Source organism: Aulostomus chinensis, chromosome 6 (genome assembly GCF_037954235.1).
Source record: "Aulostomus chinensis isolate RoL2024-O1b breed Wild chromosome 6, RoL_Achi_v1.0, whole genome shotgun sequence".
NCBI lineage: Eukaryota > Metazoa > Chordata > Actinopteri > Syngnathiformes > Aulostomidae > Aulostomus > Aulostomus chinensis.
Window position 1 is genome coordinate 5,612,645 of NC_141325.1, and position 21,325 is coordinate 5,633,969.

General features: G+C 42.6%; 1 protein-coding gene across 1 annotated transcript in view; it reads right to left on the bottom strand.

The window, feature by feature from the left end:
- The window catches only part of sv2ca (synaptic vesicle glycoprotein 2Ca), a 29,770-nt gene extending 8,828 nt beyond the window's left edge, over positions 1-20,942 (bottom strand). Inside the window, exons 1-4 of the mRNA XM_086205983.1 lie at positions 20,535-20,942; positions 14,406-15,205; positions 4,897-5,077; positions 3,376-3,527 (exon numbers count right to left, since the gene is read on the bottom strand). Coding sequence (XP_086062109.1) covers positions 3,376-3,527; positions 4,897-5,077; positions 14,406-15,003 — 931 coding nt within the window. The 5' untranslated portion in view covers positions 15,004-15,205; positions 20,535-20,942. The remainder of the gene's footprint in view (positions 1-3,375; positions 3,528-4,896; positions 5,078-14,405; positions 15,206-20,534) is intronic.
- Between the last annotated feature and the right edge of the window lie 383 nt (positions 20,943-21,325).

The window sequence follows — 21,325 nt, forward strand, 5'->3', positions numbered from 1 at the left end:
AGAATCCTGCTGCTGTAGCGGATGCTGGATGTGATGAAGACATGGATCAACAGTCCAGCAGCACAACAAGACAGACATTGTGGAGACAGGGTATTAGGGAGGAGAAAGAAAATTCTCTTACTTTGACTGACCTGAAAATTATTGTCTAAATCCCTTAGTGAGAAAATAAAATTTAGAGTCCCTCATATGAACCTTTTAGATTGAAATGATGAGAACGTGGCACGTAAACAACAGCAGTCATGATATTTGCAAAATGAATGTCTATACAAAGTGTAGGAAATAGTGGAACTAAATCTGACGCACTCCATTCTTATTTGAAAGTAATTCTCTCCATACAAGATTGCTTCATTTCTTCATGCTTCAATTGCTTTGTAGGGATGAAAAGTAAGGAATAATAATTACTCTCAATACTGTACTTTTTGTGTACTATTTGTACTGTAATATGTTGATGGATCATGCCATTGTGATTTATGACAAGACAAACACTGTCTAACTGCACTCCTGCTTGTGTGTGGGAATCATCATATTATCCTGCAAAGATTATTTTCTTTGAGGCAAACTTTCTCGTTTACAGTGTGTAAATGTTAGCAGTATCATAAAGCAATGACAGTGCACTGACAAATGCACAATCTGCATGACGAGTTGTGTTTATGCTGTTACTGAATTCAGTTTTGAGAGTTTGGGGGGAGGCAGCAGAGAAAGGGGCTGCCATGTCAGTCGTTACCTCCCACGTCTCTCGACAGATCGTGCCTCATGGAGATGCTGCTCCAAAGGGAACAGCACCATTATCCATCAGCGGGCGTAGGAGGGGAGTCAGGGAGTTTGTGTGTGTGTGTGTGTGTGTGTGCGTGTGTGTGCGTGTGCGCGTGCATGCGTGTGTGCGTCAGGGGGGGTTACTGCTAATGGTTATGCCAGGAAAAAACTGCTTGGAACTAATCTCACAGTGTATTAAAATCTGGCTTTAATAGCAATGCATATCAACAGCTAAAAACAACAAAGCAGAGGCTGTCGTACGATTGTGAGAATGACACGATGAGAGGCTCTCAATAGAAAGCAAAAAAGCTATGTATATATAATCGTATATACTCCCTTACTGTAGTTGCTCTTCATTCATTGTCGTGTTGAATTTACAGATTTAGAAGATAAACACTTGGATGCACTTGCACATCGTCTCACATAAAACTCCCTTTTACTTCAGCCAATTACATGAGTAAATAATCAGTGACCGCGTAACTGTTCACTTTTGTTTGTTGGACAGTTTCAGAGGAATTGGAGATTTCCTTTATTATTTTTTTTTTCTCTCTCTTCATGTGTGTGCACTTGTGTGTGATTGAGAGATAAAGAGGAAGAAAGGAAAGGAGTTGTTCAGCAGTGATTGCCTTTTCTATAAAACAAAATGTAACATAGCTTCCTGCCCCTCAGGGTTAGAGTTTGACTCATGCCAGTGGAAATCTCATTACAGGGATTATGTACGTAATTGACTAAATCGATGGATGACTGAGTCAACAGTTCGACACAACTTCCAGATAGGCAGACAGATAGACACTGGTGCCAAATATCGGAATTTTGTTTAAATGGCTTTTGTTAACCCATTAGTTAGGAGCTGTTTTGGCAAGTTGATCATTGCATGCGTGTCATTGCATCTGTGTGTGTGTGTGTGTGTGTGTGTGTGTGTGTGTGTGTGTGTTAAATTGGCACAAAGCTAAGACTCTAGGATTGCTCCACCAGTTACTTGTGCTCAGCACAGTAGAACAAAGTTAGTACTAAGGGATAAGGGCAACATCCATTAAAAACCTCAATGTTGCAATATTGCAAAATGATACTGATACACTGGTGCCAGATTTTGACATTTCATTTAAAATGTCTTTGTAAACAGATGACTTCATCAGTATTTTTACAGCTGTGCAAGTGTGTGTGCTTCATCTAGATTGTATCATACCATGAGTTACCCTGCTAATGCTACTAAATTACTATAATACTATATAAAATACTAAGATTTCTTTTTTTTTAACTCTAGTAAGCAGATTAATCCACCGACTGAGATTTGTGGGTGTGTTAATATTGTATTCTTAGGCCATCATCTGCTATTGTTACTCAAAAATGCTAATGTTTCTCTGCATTTGGACCAAACTTCTCAGTGCTGTTGTTTAGAAGATCTCTGCAGCTCTTAAACATAAAACCACCGGATGCTGGAAGTATGTATGCAAGACACGTAATCGCTTCTCTGAGAAAGAGAGGCTGAGCAGTAGCGAGTGTCGCAGAGAGTAAAGAAAGGCCACTAGCATCCCTTCAATCCAATATCAGCAGATCTGACAGCAGAGTTTCCTCATGAAGACTTGCTCTGCTTTGTGCTTCTGTACATCCATGTGAGCAACTACACAGCAGTGTGCATTTGTGTGTGCACCTCTTTATGTTAGAAAACTTGCAAAAACGTCATCAGAAACTTCATGATTGACGTCACCCTGCGCCTGTGTGTGTGTACGTGTGTGTGTGTGTGTGTGTGTGTGTGTGTGTGTGTGTTAACTTGAATGACTAGTACAGTGTCAGATTTTATTGCCTTCAATTTCCTTTGAGGAAGACCTGTATGTAGCAACAGCACAGTAAAACATCCTCCATGCCGCTTACAGAAACTCACACTGTCTCTCACTGACGTCACGGCTTGGCTAAAGCCTGGTCTGGCCATAAATCATTCCTAGCAGTGGCTGTGTCCTATTAGAGCAAGGAGAAAAACCTAATTATGCTTGATCAAGAAGAACACTCTGCCCAGACAGAGAGTGGAGAGAGAGGACAGGTAATAAAAGGAAGGACGGCGTTAGACAGAGGGATGGGGAGAGTACAAAACAGGAGAAGAGGGAGGCCAGTAAAAGGAGGGGACAGCAGGTTTAAAAAAAAAGAAGTGAAAGGGATGGAAGAGGAAAGTTGGCAAGCTCGTTCTCTTCTATCAGCTGATATCTAATGCAGTATCGTCATAAATCACAGCCTTCTCTCTCCCAGGGGCGCACCAGCACCCGTCTGCTCTATGGCGTCCATGTTAATCTCTTAACCTCTGGATCTCCCAGCCTGCAGCAACTCACAGCTATTAAGTGACTGATGCTCATGCCAGCGAAAACTGACAAGTTAACCCTCAGCCACAGGGGAGGCCTTACAGTTTTACAACCTGTAGCCAGGAGTCTTCTTTATCCTTTAGCGGCTTTCTCTAAATATAAGTTTTTACACATTGATGTGGACATAATTGGCAGGATTATTCAGTCATTTAACAACTTCTTAAGAGATTAAGGTGTTCTGCATCCCTTAATACTCTTGCTGTTTGTTTACACAACAGCAGAAATCCTCCCATTATCACCAGTACATTATTGGAATACTTGATAAACTCACCATAGTGTGGTATGATGGCCCACGCCATGGCGGAAGCATAGATCTCACCAATCATCCAGAACATACACAGCCAGCTGAGGTGTTCACCTCGTTTCTCTCGGGACAAAACCTCAGCAAAGAAGGAGAAAACAATGGGCACAGCACCTCCTATCCTGCAAGAACCAGAGAACATGGAGTAGTTAGTAGAAACGAAAGCCCAAACCACTTTCGCACAGTTGCATTTCCATTTTCTTGTACATCGTTTGCATTCTGTAGTCGAGGCAGATATTGTCACTGAAACTGAAGAGCAATCACATTTTTGCAGGCATTATTCTTCTTGCCTGGGAGAAGCGTCCACATAGGCAGACAATAAGCACATTTTCCTGCAAACATGACACAAAATTCCCCGAGTGCCTGTTACTCGTGATTCAGAGGCACCGGTTGCACTGGCAGCTCGGACAGCCTTTTCAATTACTCTGAAGGTCTCCAGGGAGAATGATGCTGATGCAATTACTGAATTAGCTCTTAAAGGAACAGTCACGCTGGCGTAACGCGAGGACGACAGAATAAATCACTACATCAATATGTATTTTACATAAGGGAGTAGAAGATACATGTTGCCCCTGGTAGGTATTTCATTTTCCGAGGTATCAACAAAAAGCTTGCATGAAGCAATGATAACCTCGACCAAGGAGGGTGCGTTTCTAGTGGCGTTTGTCTTTCAGCAAGATTACACAAAAAAACAAAAGGTTGATTAAACACTTGCTGACAGTTTATCGTCAAGGCTGTATTTTCATTAAATGGCGCTACCATAGCGAGGCGGCCATTTTTTTGATACTTCCCCAAACAACAGGAAACTCTTGTAAATGGACGCCATATGATCAGGTCTTTTCAAACGTTAAATATTTGCTGAGAGCCTGAGGACATCTACAAGTGGAATTTATGTCAAAGGGACATTCCAACATACAGTAGCTAATGTGTTTTGCAGCACCACCTAGTGGATAAAGAAAGTGATATTTTCACCACAGTGACGAATTAGTCATCGCATCCATAAAAAAAACAAAATAATTCTATGTGTCTGGGGTCCAGATTCACCCTGCCTCTGAGATGTTGTGTCTTCATGAGGAGTTTTTTTTTTTTATCATTTATATTGTATTGCAGCAGTGAGTAAAGAAACATTCCCATCACTAAAAATGACATTTGACAGACAGGTAAAGTTACCTGTAGTAAAGTAACTTCAGACATGTTGTAGTACCAAGAAGGAGAAGCATTATTTGAAACTGTTTTTACAACAACAATTCAGCAGAAGTTAAAAATTAGATAAAATTACATAATAAAAAAAAAATTAGACTTGACTGTTTCAAATGTAGTACGCAGTTTCACTTTGGATTGCATCAGTGTGACAATGTTGCTGAGCTGAAGTAATGGAGGATAAAAGGTGTCCCTGACTTTGGATTGACTTGATTTTCACAAATCATTCAAAATGATGATGGCTTTCCATCCTCGTCTGCCCCAGAGTGACCTCCCTTTTATCAGACTTACCCGAAACCTGCGACGAGACGGCAAACAAGGAAGAAGCCATATCCCTGAACGAAAGACGACAGGAAGGCGAAGAAGCCATTGGTAGACATGCAAATGAGGAGGCACTGTCTGCGGCCCACTTTGTCAGACATCCCTCCCCAGAAGAAGGCTCCAACCATCATCCCCAAGTAAACAACACTGCCTGAAAGAGAAGGAGAGAGTGAGCGAGAGACAGACCCAGAGGTGTTGTAATTCACAGTGCTTTCTCTCAGTCTTTGAGTGTTTGTTAGCTTTATTTACCATTTGATTACCCGTCAGAGTTGATTTTATCATGTTCAGTGTCATCAGCGTTAATGTCACTTTGTATGTAAGGTGACTAACGAGTGTCTTTTTCTCACAAGAATATCTTGATAGATATTGTTCTTGGTCTTTAAGAGCACTTATCAAACACGCAGAAATTAATAATACATTATTTTCTGGCTGTGTTTTTGGTTTCTCTATGAACTCCTGCAGGGAGAATGTGGCTCTAGGTTTTCCATGTGTTCACCAGCTTGTCTACAATCTGTTGCTGTGCAGGTGCATAAGGGGACTTTTTTTTTATCTATTTTTTTCCCCTGAAAACAGCAGTATAATGCAGCTAAAGAAGAAACGATGGTAGCAGAGAGCATCATTTACAGCAGAACCGGCCCGACAAACAGAGTTAAATTTTGCTGTGTACGTATGTTTTATATTTCAACAGGCTCCATACCATCTGACGTAGGGATTCCAAATCAGCATCAGTATTATAGATACAGTAGTTCAGGAAAAATACTGACTGTCTTTCCAACTTTCCAAGATTCAGAATCTAATAAATGACTTATCTGCATGTATTGGTTCGACACTTAAGTTGTGTGTAACAAGAATATTAGGTGAACATGGCTAAATAGAAGACTGCCTGTAGGGTCAGATATCTAATAATGATCTTTGATTGGCATTCAGAAAGAAAACAATTATCAATGTAGCAGAGTGCTTCATTCCAGGTTTTGATGAAGGGAGATCCAATAAGTGAGAATTTAAAACCCCCTTGTATTTAATATTTCTTTAAATAGCTGAAAGGTCATTTGGCAAAACCTGAAAACTGACCAATATTACGATCCTGTGCCGATTTCTCTCATTACCACCATTCACTAAAAAAAATAATACTTGCATGTGACATGTCACATTGTCTTCTTAAGGTGGTGTCTTAAAACTGTGTTTCTGCGGGAAAATGAAAACATGGAGCAATAATGGAAAAGCTGAATGTGCAGGATTGTTGGATGTTCATTGGTGAAGAATTGTTGAATGACTGACTCCATACAGTAGGCATGTTACATTCATGTATAATCATGTTGTTTTTCACCTTATACTGAACCGGCACAATAAAACTTAATGATAAACAGGATAAAAACTAGCTTTTGTCCCCCGAATTTTCCGTCTCCCCACACGTTTCCCAAGTCACACACGAGAGGATGTTTTCACCGTCACCTCTGATTCAGATTGTTTTTATTAATGGCCATCCCTCTTCTCTGAGAGGATTGTAAAAGCACACTGACGGTAATGAAAGTTAAGCCCGATGGGAAACCTGTCTGCCCCTGTAACGCATTCTACAATTGATGAGCAAATACAGCATAAAGGACTGAAGACACACGCTGCTCGATGAGGAGATAAATGTGAACAGTAATACCGGTCGACTTTACAAAGGAGCCCTGCTGCTCTTTAAATCTTGCTCATCGCAAACGGGATTCAGGCTCCAACCAAAAATATTGATCACATGGATTCTGCTCTGCCTTTTATTTCTGGTCTATCTAGAATCTGGTGTGTATGAGTGGCAGCGTTTGTATCTCCTGCACTTTCATAGAATATTTGTTCCAGGCTACCAACAGATACGAATAGCAAAGTTCCAGCACTTCCAGACATATACGGCCACATAAACATACGAGGTTTATTTGCATTCATATGCCACACAAAAATGAAGAGAATGAGATAGCTGACTCAGCCTCAGGGACACTTTGTTCACCCCACTGCAATAAGCTTAATTGCAAGATGCATTTCCTCCGTAACGCCTGCAGTCAATTCTCTCTTCTCCTGTGAGCAGATATCCGTTTGACTCTTTTGCTTCAGGGGTCAAAACCAGGCAATTCGTCACATTTGGCAGCCATCTCGATACGCCCCTGAAGGTGCCATAAATTCAATTCTAAATTTAACTGAAGCCTTTTGCACAGTTCACATTTGCTTCATTAGGAAGATTGCAGATATGGGGCAGAGGGAGACTGCACCGACAAACACCCACTGGCCTCCCATTTAAATGTCATGAATGCAAAATATCTAGAAGCCATTTTTAGCGCTCAAAAAACCTAATATTTAAGGGAAGTGGCTCAAAATAGATGTAAAAATACCTTTAATGTCCGTTAAGCCAGACCAATAAAAACTGTTGACTCTACAGGACAGTCAGTTACGTAATGAATTTATTGATGTTCTGTCCTACTTGCTGCACAGCATCTCAGAGCATGATGTCAGCCGTGTCGGCACCAGCAGAGAACAGAGGAGCGCACTGTACCGTGATGTGTTTTAATTCAAAAATATCACGGTCATCCAGTGTAAAATTTAATTTCTTTGAGCATCATTAACATGTCAGGTTGGAAAATGACAAATTTAATGTGATTTTTGCCCTGAGATGGATGTCATTATCCTTAGCAGATCCCATGAGCCTTTTTTTATTTAGGAATCCACTTAACCCTAACTGTATAGCGGTCTTTTCCAATTCTGTGGGCTACAAGCTGTAAACGGTAACTACACATCTTAAGTAATATTGCAGTCTTACATTACACTGATGCTACAGTCAATCAATCAACAGGGATGAATGATAAAGCCGGGCAACAAGGTTATTTTAATTAATGAAACCTCAACCCTTACTACTCCCTTCCGCCCATCATTGATTTGCTAGAAACAATGTAGAAATCAATACATATCAGCTCATTTCACTCATAATTTATAGACAAATAGAAACTGGCTCTTAAAACTACTAAAAGGAGAGGAGTTGTTGTCTTTTACTGAAGAAGGAGAGATGTATTCCTTCTCAACTCTCAGGCTAGGTGTTGCCAGCTGCTAAGAAGGTAGGAGGAGGGGTTACCTGCAGTTCAAGGGGCTCCAGTATTCTGAGCTTGCAGCAGGAAGTGTTTGGTGGACTGAGTCTCTTCTCAAGATTGTTTCCTTTGAGGGAACATATGCAGATATATTGAACCTTTTGGACCTTTCGATTTTAAAGCTTTCATTCCTACTTACTGTTTTATGTCGCAGATCAAAAGAAGGATTCCTTCATCATTCAGTCTCAGCCTGTGCAGCCTGCCCACTGGTCTCATTCAAAGTCCAATTCAATGAATCGTCCCTCCAGTGTAGTCTGCTTCACTCTTGTTCAGAGTCTGATTTTAATCGGTACTGGCTCATTCATCGATTGTACCACTTTCTACGTATGCAGTGCATGCACCTGCAGCATCATGGCAGCAAACACAGAGTGGAGGACACACAAGCAAGTGAGCTGCGTGCAGTTTTAAGTAGAACAGGAAAGTCTGACAGACTGATGCCGTGCATGAGACAGTAAAATAAATCATTCAAGTCAATTTGTTTGTTCCTTTTCTCCCCCACAAAAACAGCAAGTCGAATGCGTGGGGGTTCTCATCCAGTAGAACCAGGTGCTCACTTTAAAAGGCCGCGAGGATCCAAAACTCTTTCATGTTTGTCTCCTTTTTTTGTGAAAACTTTCTGCTTGTTAATGATTAGTACACTTTAATAAAGTCCAATGCATTGTTCTGTGGTGAAAACCATTCATAAAATGCAGGCTGATTAAATCAGTTAAAAGATCAGCAGGTTTCAGCTTACAGGAGCCTTCGCCAGCAGCTGGGTGTGTGAGGCAGGCCGGACCCCAACCATCTACTCAGTGGAGGTTGGATGCAGCAACTCCTCTGTGCTGCTGCATAATCAGAGGGAGACTACAGGGGGCCACCAAAAAACTGGCAAGAGAGAGCTTAGGAGGTAAGCTGTTGTGGCTACAGAGGGGGGTTGGTGGTTCTGGGTCTCAACACCCCCACCGAAAGATCAACTAGGTAGGGGGAATGAAACACCAGTGAAGGACGACTCGTCCAGCTGGAGAGAAGCAGCAAAGGGTGATTCAACAAGCAAATGCCCAGCAGGAACAAATCACTTATAAAGCAAACTGGTTCCGTGATTTGACACATTAGAGAGAAAACTCCTTGAATCAATGGCAGCTCGTACACAAGTCTAATGGACGAGCGGGACACACAGCTGAATGATTCGGTGACCCCTACAGAGTCTGAGCACCATCAGAGAGTGACAGTGTGTCAGAAGACCTCTAAGGCTGAAGCAAAAGGTTTTGCCCTGTGACACTGTGTTGAGTTGTCAAAACACATCTCCGGGAAATGGTTATTATTCAGCAAAATCACAGGCACACTCTGAACACAAGACAAACTCCAGTGACGTGTTGATCTAGGCCACCACGCAGAGCAGAATAACCCACCAATGACACAAACAATCGAAGAGAAAAGTCCTCGGTGAGTGGTGAATATTACAAACACATTCAGCTTATTTTGATGTCTCCGAACAAGGGAATTATAGAAGTAGAGAATTCATACATAATAAATACAAGCCAAACAATGAGGAAATAAAACATGTGAGCTTGCAGAAAAAGGAAGTGTGACCAAAAAGAAAAAAGAAAAAGTGAATGAGGGAGCAGAGTTCAGTAATCACCAGATGGGGTGAGTGCGAGGGGGAGGAAGGGGGAGGACCTGGTGCAGTGTTTTCTGTCCTGTCACATCCTGAGGAACACCCCCCCCCCCCCCCCCCCGTAGCTGTGGGAGCGCTGAGCTGCATCACGACCTCTTCTCTGATTTCATGCTTTGATGCTCTTTGCTCTTAGCGGTGCAAACTGTTTCAGCGTCATTGCGAAACACCAGTCCTGTTGTATCCGTAATGATGTCACTATCGCACAACAGTCTGCTAGCTGCATCGCAGCTATGCTGTAGCGTCTCTTTCTTTCTCTCCTGGATTCTTCTTCTGCTCTTTCTTTACGCTTCTCAGTCTCTTTATTGCTACTTTGATCTTATTTTAACTCATCTCCCCTTTCCTCAGCTCTTCTACCCTTTATTTCTCTTTCCCTCAGCTTGTGTCCTCCCTCACTGCGTCCCAATTTCTTGGCTCGCTTCCTGTTTCCCTTTCCCCATATCTACTCCTGTTCCTCTCTTTTCTCTTAGATTTGCCTTCTTTTTACTCCACTGTCATCAGCGCTTTTACACTGAGCAGCGTGTAATCACATTTGTACTACATCGTGTCAGTTTGATCGGATTCATGCCTCCGTCTTCTGCCACCTCCGCAGAAAAAGAGATTGAAGCTTATTGTCATATTTAAGTCATATCAGTGGGGGCAGGATTTCAATGAGAGTAACCTATTGTAGGGCTTAGAGTGCAGGGTTTAAAATGACTCATTCCGCATCAGTAATGATCCAACCTTCATTTCATTAACGACTGTGGAGAATTTCTGTGAAACATAGCGATGCCATGAACTTGTGATAAGAGGTTTGAGATGGTTTACGTGGAGTGAATATTGCTGGTAGAAGCAGGTTTGGTCCATACTGTCACACACTCCCCCATCCACTCTCTCTATCTTTGTCTCGCTTTTTCTCTCTCACACACACACGCACACGCACACGCATGCACATTCCTGCACAATATGGAGCAGCACTACTCAAAGAGTGTAAGCTCCGCATTGACGCTGTGATCTTACTGCAGTTTAGCCATGCTCAGCTGCCCCTGGACTGCAAAGCCCCACGCAGACTGCCAACTGGATCACACACGCAGGGAGAAATGGGAGAAAGAGATGAAGAAGCACAAGAAAGGTATAGGAGATTAGGAGGGAAAGTGGAGGACAATAGAGCAGCAAAGGGGGAGGGAGGAGAGAGGGAGAGGTGGCTATTAAATGAAAATGAAGTTGAGAGAGTCAGAGGGAGAAATAAGGGGAGTTCCGGCAGGGAAAATACGGCCAAAGAGAACAAATAAGTAATGATAGGGTGATGTGTTCCTATTGTTGCTTGTGCCTGAGACGTTAGCTGAGCCTCTCCCTCACACTGTATTCAGTTCTCTCCAATCTGCTCCCACCACCCATACCTCTCCCCCCATTACTCCTCTCTAACTTGGCAAATCTCTCTGCATCAGAGCTGTCCCTCCATTACCCTCATCACATCCTGCATCTCCCCATGTCTGATCCTAAAGTATTAACCCCCCCCCCCACACACACACACACACACACACCTATATCAACATACACGTAAACGCTGCTTCCTCGCCTTCCAAGATTCCCTTGAAATTGGGACCCAAATTGAATTCTGTAATCAAATCAGCATTTTAGTCGTCCATCTCATTGAGGCTTTGCATTTTTCATTCTGCATCATCCCATTATACTCATCTCAGTCGGTGCAGTTCACCTCCGTCTCAGGCTGTTATGGGGTTAATGGAGCTGCACAATGCAACGAGTGACGGCTCAGGTGGAGCCAAACACAAAGTGATTCAAATTAAATCAAATGTTCATTTTTTTTAACATATATGAAGTGAAATTGGAGCTCTGACAAAAATGTCTACTCCACTTGCCTGTCAAAAGAGTTACAGCGCATCTTTACAGTCGCAGATGTAAGAATTGGCCTCTCCCCCTCCAATGTCCTTCTTATAACGATCACCTGCTTATTACCCAGCAAAGTTACTTCTTGCCCCACAGAGGGCATGTTTTCAGTGTTTTTCTGTCCGTCTGTTGCAGGATGACACAAACTTCCAGGCCAGATTTAGGACTTTCTATTTATCGTTACATAAACATGACTATTCTACCAAGAACTACTGGGAACTCTCCCCTAGTGCTGGACTATTGTGGTGGTTTGTCTTGAAGACTGCTGTCCTGGTTAATTGAATTCAAGATTATAAAATGAAGTTACTGCTTGTTTTGATTTCTCTGTTTCAAGGTAAAAAAAAAAATGTTGCCACACGATGTGTGAAACATTTACTCACTTCATTGTGTTGGGTGTAATTAATTGTAATTAGTCTTTAAAAAAAACTCCACATGGATGACAACAAGGTCATAGTAATCATGTAGGCTATGCTTATAAACATACACACATGTACACACGCACACACAAACACACACACACACACACACCAATCATGTTCACCGTAACAGGGAGGAGCCTCTGGGCAATCACTGGGAAAACAGAAAAAAGGGGAATGGAGGAGGATGGGAGAAGAAAAGAGAAGCACACAGAGAGTGGAGGGTGAGAGGGAGGGACAGGGGGTGAGGGATGGAGTCACGAACAAGGACAAGCAGAGCGTAGAGCATGAATGCCTGCAGGACCTTGCTTGGCTGGAGAGGAAGAAAAGAGTTTGCATGGATACGTGGAGTGAAACAGAGAGATAAAGGTGTACCACACAGCATCTTGTGAGGATCTGGGGGAATGTGAAATACACACGGACAAAGACTGTATTAACAAACTACTTTACAAAAAGAAAATTACAAACAGATGTGTATTCATACGTCTAAGATCACAAATCCATGTATTCAAAAGTAACAAAGCATAATTGTATATTTTACATGATTAGCCGAACAATCTTGTATCAACAATACAACTAGAAGGACATGAAGAGCACAAAGCCCAAAGTAAAAATGGACATTTTTAATTAAATCTGCATGAAATGGGTCTTTGGTCAAGGCTCTTTTGGCTATGTTAGGCTCAGGGTTTAAGGGTTTGGCCAAGTAGGTTTTTTTTTTGTTTGGTTTTGTTTCTTGCATAATCCTGCTGACAGCATGGAACTCACAAAACTTTGCCAATGCAAAAAAAAAAAAAAAAAGCTAATCATTCTACCAAAAAATGTATCAAGAATATATCAAAATATAAATCTAATATAACAAAATATAATCAAAAAATGATTAAAAAAAATCAGTTGAATTCTTGCTTATTAGTCAAAGAACAGAAATGTGATTTTTATACGATGTGACAGGAGAAAATGCTGGCTGCTGGTACATGAATTGATTGCTCGAGGTGTCACAAACCCAGCCAGTTAAAACAACCCTTTTTTTTTTTTGTTTCCCTCCTGCAAATCCTGCACTCTTGTGATACTGATGACAACACAGCAGTTGGAGGTCTGTCACTTGGAGAATCAAGATGCCAAATGACATTTTACTTCGACTGAATGTCTAGAAGTGTCGGAAAATAGCAATTTGTGGCCAGGAGGATGACTTGAGCTAAAATTTTTGAGAACAGCTTCACACCTGTGTGATGTCATACACTCCAGTCAATTAGCCGTCTATTGACAAAATAAATTATATTTAGGATATCCGCCCCGTGATTTGGATCAGCTGTATTCTTTTAAATGAATCCACCCCAAAATTTGATGGATTGTTCATTTGCCTACGCTTAGACCCATCTAGAAAATCTCCCTGACAGTTATTTGTGAAACCAATCTGTGTGGTGACAAGTGGGATAGAAACCTCCTTAATGAAGGTAATCCAAAAATAAGCACAATAATTACATTTCACTCTCCTTTTACTTGTAGTGTTAAGAGATCCAAACATTTCACACTTCCTGGCACAACATCAACTCCGCAGGAAGTATCGTTTTTATTCAGATGACGCGGTGCTGTTGATGTACTGACGCGTCTCAGTGTGGCAGTTAGAATCCACAGACTGTGAGTCCGATCTGTGTGGCTCTCCGGTACCGACACAGTGAGTCAGCCACTGTCCAGCTTTGTGCTGATGGATTACACACCTGCAGCCAAACTGCTGGGACTCCACAACACACACAGGGAGGGTAGAGTACTAGCCACTCTCATATTCCTGACACACATACACACACACACACACACACACACACACACACACACAGGCTAAAATAAAATAAAGTGTGATGTATCAAAACAGGGGGCAGCATGGCTCAGAGGTAGAGTGGCTGTCTAGTAACTGAAGGGCCGCTGGTTCTATCCTCACTTCTCCTGATAACCACGTCCAAATACCCTTGAGAAAGATACTGATAATTTATGAGACAGTTTTTCTGCTCTTCCAAAATGTAGTTCCTGCTTAAAAATCTTTGCTAACTAACTTTTACACTGATGGTAGTTGGTCATTTTCCTTCATGGTGAGATGGTAGATAAAGACCGTCTCTGGCTCTAGAGGAGAGCTACTATGGAACCTTTAGCCTACAATGAGCCACTTTTACTGCTTAATTGATTTTGGTCAGAATCTGTCCTCTGTTCAAGTTGCTCCTGTCAAAACAAAGCACTGAGATGTGATGTCATGCAGTTATTAGCCTCGTCACCAGAAAATCCTGGAGCAAAGAAACTAATCAGTGACGCCAATAGTTATTATGATGTGTGGCTCAAATTGCATCAAATGGAGAAATCGTGTCATTTCCCTGTGGCACAGGCGCATGCATTCATGCCAGCAACATTAACAGAGACAGGTGGTCTTACCTAGCCATCCTGAGCTGGAGTTGGGTATGCACATGTCTGTCTCTGCACTGGGCAACACAAAGCCCACCACGAACACTTCCACGCCATCTGACATGAGTGCCAGCCCGAGCACCAGGAACAGCTGCCACTGGAACCTCCCGTGGCCACACTCTTGGATGATTAGCTCATATTGTTGGGCCAGCTCCTCTTCATCTGCCTGTCTCTCTTGCTCCAGTTCCTTTCGGTCCCTTGAGGCATCTGACATTGGTTGCCCCAGAGCCACCTGGCCCTCTTTGAGCTTCCTATCTCCTGCAGAAGGAATCCCCTGGTACTCGCCCTCGTAGATTTCATCCTCATCATCGTGGCCCTCGGTGGCATCACTGGAGCCCTCCTCATTGTCATGGTAGCCTTCTCCATCCTGCTTCGGTGGGTTCCTGTAGAAGTCCTCATCTTCATCCTCCTCATCCTGGAATCGGCTATAGTTGCGGTGGGATGAATACTCATCTGTGGCACGGTCCACCACCTTGTTGACCTTCTTTGTTGCATGCCGTTTAGCCTCTTTGACTATGTCCTTGGCCCCTTTAACCAGGGAAGTCCTGTTATTGTAAGTGTCCTCCATTACGGCTCCACCGGTAGGTCTTCAAAGGAGTATACTTAGAAGAAGGAGAGTAGAGGGGCAAGAGGGGTGGATTTGAGCTGGCAAGGAGGGTCGCAGGAGCGGTGAGATCAGTGAGTCTCAAGATGTAGTGAGGAAGAAAACTCTCGAGTCTGTAGTCACCACAGGAGATAACCCACAATGGCTGAGGCAATCATCAGCCAGGCTGAGAGAGATGGGGGAAGGGGGAAAGACAGACAGATAAAAAAGAGAGAGTTGGAGGGGGGACGGGATGATCAGAGAAAAAAAAGAGAAGATGTTCGTCAGATTTTGTCCGTAACTCATGTCTTCCCACCTATATCCCAGACTGACAGGTGACACCGCTGGCAGCACACACTCTCTTTAATCACTCACTCACAATCCTCGAAGGCCTTTTAATCATTTGAAGTGCTGTGAGGAGAAGAACTCTCAGTTTTTATTGAAAATGAACATTTCTAGGGGCGCTCTCCTTTTTCTATATTTCATGAGTTGGCCTTAGGTTTGAAGAGAATTTAAAGCACTGATGCTGAATCTGCTGACTCATTATCAGCTCTGAGGAACAGGAGCTAATAAACAAGACTGTGCCCAAAATCAATTTGCCCCAATAAAGAGCTGGTTTATTATAATGGGAGTGGCGATCCAACCGTAACGGCACTGTCATATTTAATCCGTGCAAGAAAAGCAGGACAGGAGAAAGAGTCATGAGGGGATATGTTGATGAAGTGCACGCTCACACACGGTAGGAGCCTCATTATGTGTTGTCTTAGGTGTATAAAATGAGTCACACAACCGACGCGTGCCATGCACATACATGAAAGCACACACAGCGAGGATGGGGAAGCCCTGTCTCCGGTGCTGATGGGAGGGAGACCCCAGCTGAGCAGTGTGACTGATGCGACATGATTTCAAGTGAGTGCTCAAACAGTGATTGTAGCTAATCATGAGTCAATCTGGACAGTAACGTCTCATTGTATTATCAAACACGTACAAGTGATAACAATATTCAGTTGTGAACTTGTTTGCTTTAACTGAATATAAAGTTAAAAAAAAAAAAAAAAAAAGACGACTCCAGACAGGAAAATGATCTAGTTGGCGGAAGGGTGGGGATGGTCGGAGCTGTCCAGCGCAGTTCCGGTGTGTCTAGGAGCTGCTCACCACAGCCTCTAATGAACACTGAAGCCTTGTCAGGAGGACACAAATCACAGGGCCACTTCCAGCTCCCATAATGCAATTTTACTGGACAAAATGACACTGCTGATTCAAGGTGACTCTACTAATCCCTTTTGGCTCATTGGATGACTTCTGTGGTTATGAGCACACTCTTTTACACATGCACCTATCATTTTTTTAATACCTCCCTTGGCACTGGTGCTGTCTCGGATGTTGTCATAAGGACGATTCAAAATGACAGTTTTTTGGCAACCCTCTTTATGATCATTTCCGAGGTCCATATTGTCAAAAGTTCACCTACAGTTTATTGAAATTATTATTTTCCTTTTCTCTCACCATAACAAATCACTGCAAACTGATGATACCATGCATAAATCTAGAATTTTTCAAATTTATTGCAGCTCTTCATTAAAAGATATATATGAAACCTCTCCCTTAATCTCCTATTCAAAGTTTTGTTTTGTTTTGAATTCCTCAGCAGACTAACAGAGCCAGGAGCAGGTCAAAGGTCAAGGGCACCACTCAACTGCTGTCATACAATGCTTCAGGATCAGGCCATATTGATATTACACACACTGCTCATTTTTACTCAAGGCTATGCACATGGAAAATATCGCGCACACACACACACACACACACACACACACACACACACACACACACACACACACACACACACACCAGCTCCTGGTGGAGCCTGCCTGTCAGAGAATCAATGGAGTGTATGGTGAGGTCTGCTGTCAGTGTTGATGAAGCTCAGAGGATATCCGAGCACACACAAGACCAACCTCACCTGACCGCAGCTGACGAGACCCCGACAGCGCCGACAGCCTGAGCAACGGGAGCAATCACAATCAAACTGGGTAACCAGCAACACGCCCAAACAAGCCTCCCACCCATTTTTTGCTCTCGCTCTCTCATCATCATTTAATTTTTCCAGCATTTGCATCAACGTCATAGCAATTGCTGTTTTCGCCTATTTGTCCTTCTATTTAAAAACATCCGTGCGCTTTCCGACTCTGGCCAGCTAAGTAGATCATTTTCTTATCAATACATCACTGCTTCAAGTAACCATAAAAGACTGATTTCTTCCCTTTTAGGCCACACAACCTGACATCACCCTGTATGGTACAAGTAACTAGACAAAAATAAATAATAAATGTGCTTACTTACCATTCTCCCTAAGGTGAGACAGGAAGATAGATATCCTTCTGTCCTCTGTGGGAGCTGTAGGGACGCGCAGAGACCTGCTAACCCCCAGTTAGCTTAACACAATGAATGGTAGTGGGTGGGAAGTTTTAGCATACCCGTATTTAAAGGGAAACAAATAGCTAAGATTCTGGATGTTAGTCCAGAAAAATAATCCTCATCATCTCTAACAAAGTCAACTATGATTGATAGTATCAGTTGCTCTTCTGAGGGTCATACTTATACATTTTTTCAAGTCAGAATTGGGCTTTTAAGGTGCAGAGTCAAATCACTGCTAACACTTCCCACCCACTACCGTTCATTGTGCTAAGCTAACTAGCTGTCAGCTGTTCTATGTGGGTCTCAGTTACATTGTTCATGGTTCAGAAGAGAGAAACAATTTATCTTCTGACTCTGGGGAGGTGGGCAATGTTCCCTGAAAAGTTCCTTTCATATAGTGTAGCATTAAGGACCATGTGAGGTCGTCTTGCCCTACAGTAGCATTACCCACTGCGTGCATGCTGGACAGCAGCTCTGTCTCACTTTAACCTATTTAAAATACTTTAAAAGAAACTTGAACCAGAATGTTCTCATGCAAATAAACACAAATGAAGAGATTACAGTTATAATCACTTACCAAATTACAGGCAAGGAATTAGGAACATGTTGAATCTGTGTTTGAAGGTGCTGATGATTTTGAACTAACTGCCTCATTCAGAAGACTTTATAATGAAACAAACTGCAACATAGTGAGACTTTCCAACACGCAATGCTGTTAGTCAACAGGTCAGTTGTTCCTGATCAAGCGTGATCAGTCCAGCAGTCACTGGCACAGACGGGAACTGGCAACTTGTTAGAATAAGAGACAAAAAAAAGAAAAAAAAGACAAATCAATGCCAGCCTTGGAATTTCAGGTTGTTTGACCCGCAACTGAATATACTTAATATTTCTCATGAGAGCTTGAAAGAAAATCAATAGTACCTTTTTGGCTAAGTGCAGTCTTGTGGTGCAGACATTGGCCATTGCACAGAACAAAAAGTAATGACGCAAAACAGTAAGGACGGCAGTGTCCTTTACTATAGGCTACACCTGTGAGCACAACTTGGAGAATGAATGCTGTTCCTGCTCCTGATATCATGTGTGCTATTCATCGGATCAGTTTCACCATTTGGGAACCGTCAGAATCCCAAAAGCTTCCCGTTTGACTTGCCAGTGTTCTGCCCTTAAAAAGACATTCAGAAGTGTGAACTCCCGGTGGTTTGTGCTATTCTGATCAGAAAGAACAGGTCCAATCTCTTAGAGGGCCAAGCTCCATGTAATCCCATCAAAATGGAGGACCTGTGGCCTCATCTGGAGGAGGCTCCACCAGCCTGGGACATCTTCCATTAGGCGATTTCATCAAACACTGATGCCATTACTGACGAAGGCTCTGTGTGTGTGTGTGTGTGTGTGTGTGTGTGTGTGTGTCTGTGTGTGTGTGTGTGTGTGTGTGTGTGTGTGTGTGTGTGTGTGTGTGTGAGCACTCAGTAGGGGTATTAATAACAGGAAAGTGATGGCTGAACTTAAACAGAGAGAACGAAAATGGTCGTTTAAAAAAATACATACAAGGGAACAAAGGAAAAAAAGACCTACACTGATCTTAGAAGGTATTATTCACATTTTTTTCAATAGTCAGAGCCTTTTCACCTGAATCAAAATGACCGTGATAGAAAAGAGTTCTCAATCGCCTCAGCTACTACAACGTTGCATCGACTGACAGAAAGACAATTTTAGAGTTCTCTGTGAAATCTAATTCTCGTCCTACCCTGACGAGGTACAGTGAATCAGTCAACATGTGTCGTCTCTTTAGTTATTTGGCATCAGGTTGGTTTGCAATTGATCTTCTTGTATAGGAGACATAAAAGATAACGTGCCACCGCCACTGTTCGGAACAAATCTGACCTTTTGCTTTGCAAGAAAACACTGATAAGACATGAAATACTCGCTGCAGTATGTTAGTAGTTCCTGCTAACGTGATGCATGATGTCTTTAGCCTTAAATCTTTAAAAAAAAAAAAAGGTCACCACCCTCAGCCAAATGAAGAATAAATACCATACTGTATCGTTTGTGACTGTAATATTATTGATGCTATTAAATTTAAACTTGACAATCACCTACAGAAAATGTGTTGGTTTTTTTTCTCATTACGGGCATCAAACGCTGGCACAAGCTCACCGTTTGAAAAAGCTTGGGTGATGCTGCATGAAGTTTCCGAGGACTAATAGAATTACAGGTAAGAGGTGTTGTTAAAGCCAGGACGTCCATCCCGAATTGCTTTACTAGAAATACAACATCAACGCGACGTCATTGATAAGTCGGCTAAAAGAATGTATTCTGCAAACTTAACATCTCTCAGTGATGGATGCATGAAACGCAGCAGGAGTAGCCTACTTCAGCAGCCCCCTGACTGCACACAAAGCACTTTGCCACAGATTTCCAGTTCACCGGCTGTGTGCTTGTCAATCGCTCACTGCTTCTTGAGGTGCAATTCACGGATGAGTCAGTTGCCTGCTCCAGCGTCCTCTCCTCTTTTTGGCGGCGGTGCAGAGTGCTTTAACTGCCCCCGGGCAGGTGGCTGGACTGCACTACGGCATGAACAGTCCACAAACCCATCACAAGCTCAAAACTCTGCTCATGTCCGGGAAAAGTGTTTGAGTAAAAGCTGGTGAATGAGCAGATGGCTTCACTATGACTCAGTGATCAGCAATGTTTCCACCATCAGTTCAACAGAGCAAAGTCTTTGTCCTGCATGAGGAATTTACACCAATGTCTAGGTCACTCCATGAAAGGGAGAAAACCCAGCTCAAAAGATGTAGAGATTAAATAATTTCACTTCTATAGTATATTAATTCCAATCTGAAGCCTAGTTTCAGCTCATGATGCCTATTTGTCTCAATCACAGCTGGAGGCAGAAAAACCCTGGTGCCCAACTTGTTCAGAATTATGAATAAATAATGAGGTATTTCTGACTCACAGATTAGAATATTATCATTGGAAAGACGCAAATGCATGCAAGACATCCGTCTAAACTCTAAAGCTGACGGCTGGAAAAACGTAGGATTTCCCAACTCCAAAGTGTTACAGTCAGCATGTTTTCAGTAAAAAGAAAAAGTACTTACCTTCATTTACGGCCAGAAAAGTGGACTGAGCTGGTTGTAAGCCATTGCGTCACACTTCGCCTTCTGGGAAACAAAAGAAAAATCTTGTGGTCGTGTTTTGTTTTGTTTTTTTACTGTAGATTTGAGGTAATTCGCCAGCAGCGCACGACAAAGATTTTCCCCGATGCAGTCCTCTGTCGCTGCGGTACTTCAGGAGACGAGACAGCGAAGAGGGATGGAGATGGGAGGGAGGGAGGGAGGGGTGACGGGGGGTGAGGGTGAGGGAGGGGGGTGTAATCAATAATTGTATTTCATTGAGTGATGCCGGTAATTCCGTCCTTCGGAACAATCAAGTTAGGCGACTGGATGACGCGATACTGTGCGTCTAATTTTAGTCCTCGTCGTTCCTTCTAAAGTGAGTGACCCGAGCTGTTGGCAGGGGGAGAAAAACAAAAAAGGTTTAAGAGCAACTTAATGGAAAAGTTCATGATTTCACTCTGTATCGAGCCATGATTTATCTCTATTTTTTCTACACTTGTGTATTTTGCAGTTTTGTGTTCAACTTCCGTCGTCATGAACTCACCTCTGCGCAGCCTGGAGCTGTCCGTGGTTCTGACCAACAGTTGCCAGCTTTGGATGCTGCCGCCACTGGTCCTGCACATTCGCCAGTTCCATCGACATCCAGGTGCATATTTGAATTTTTTATGCAAATTTCTATGCAGAATTCTGAGTCATAATTATTGTAAGCAGTCACATGCCCTCCATTTTGCCTAACATATGTCTCTCAAACTGAACAAAACAAACAGAGACAT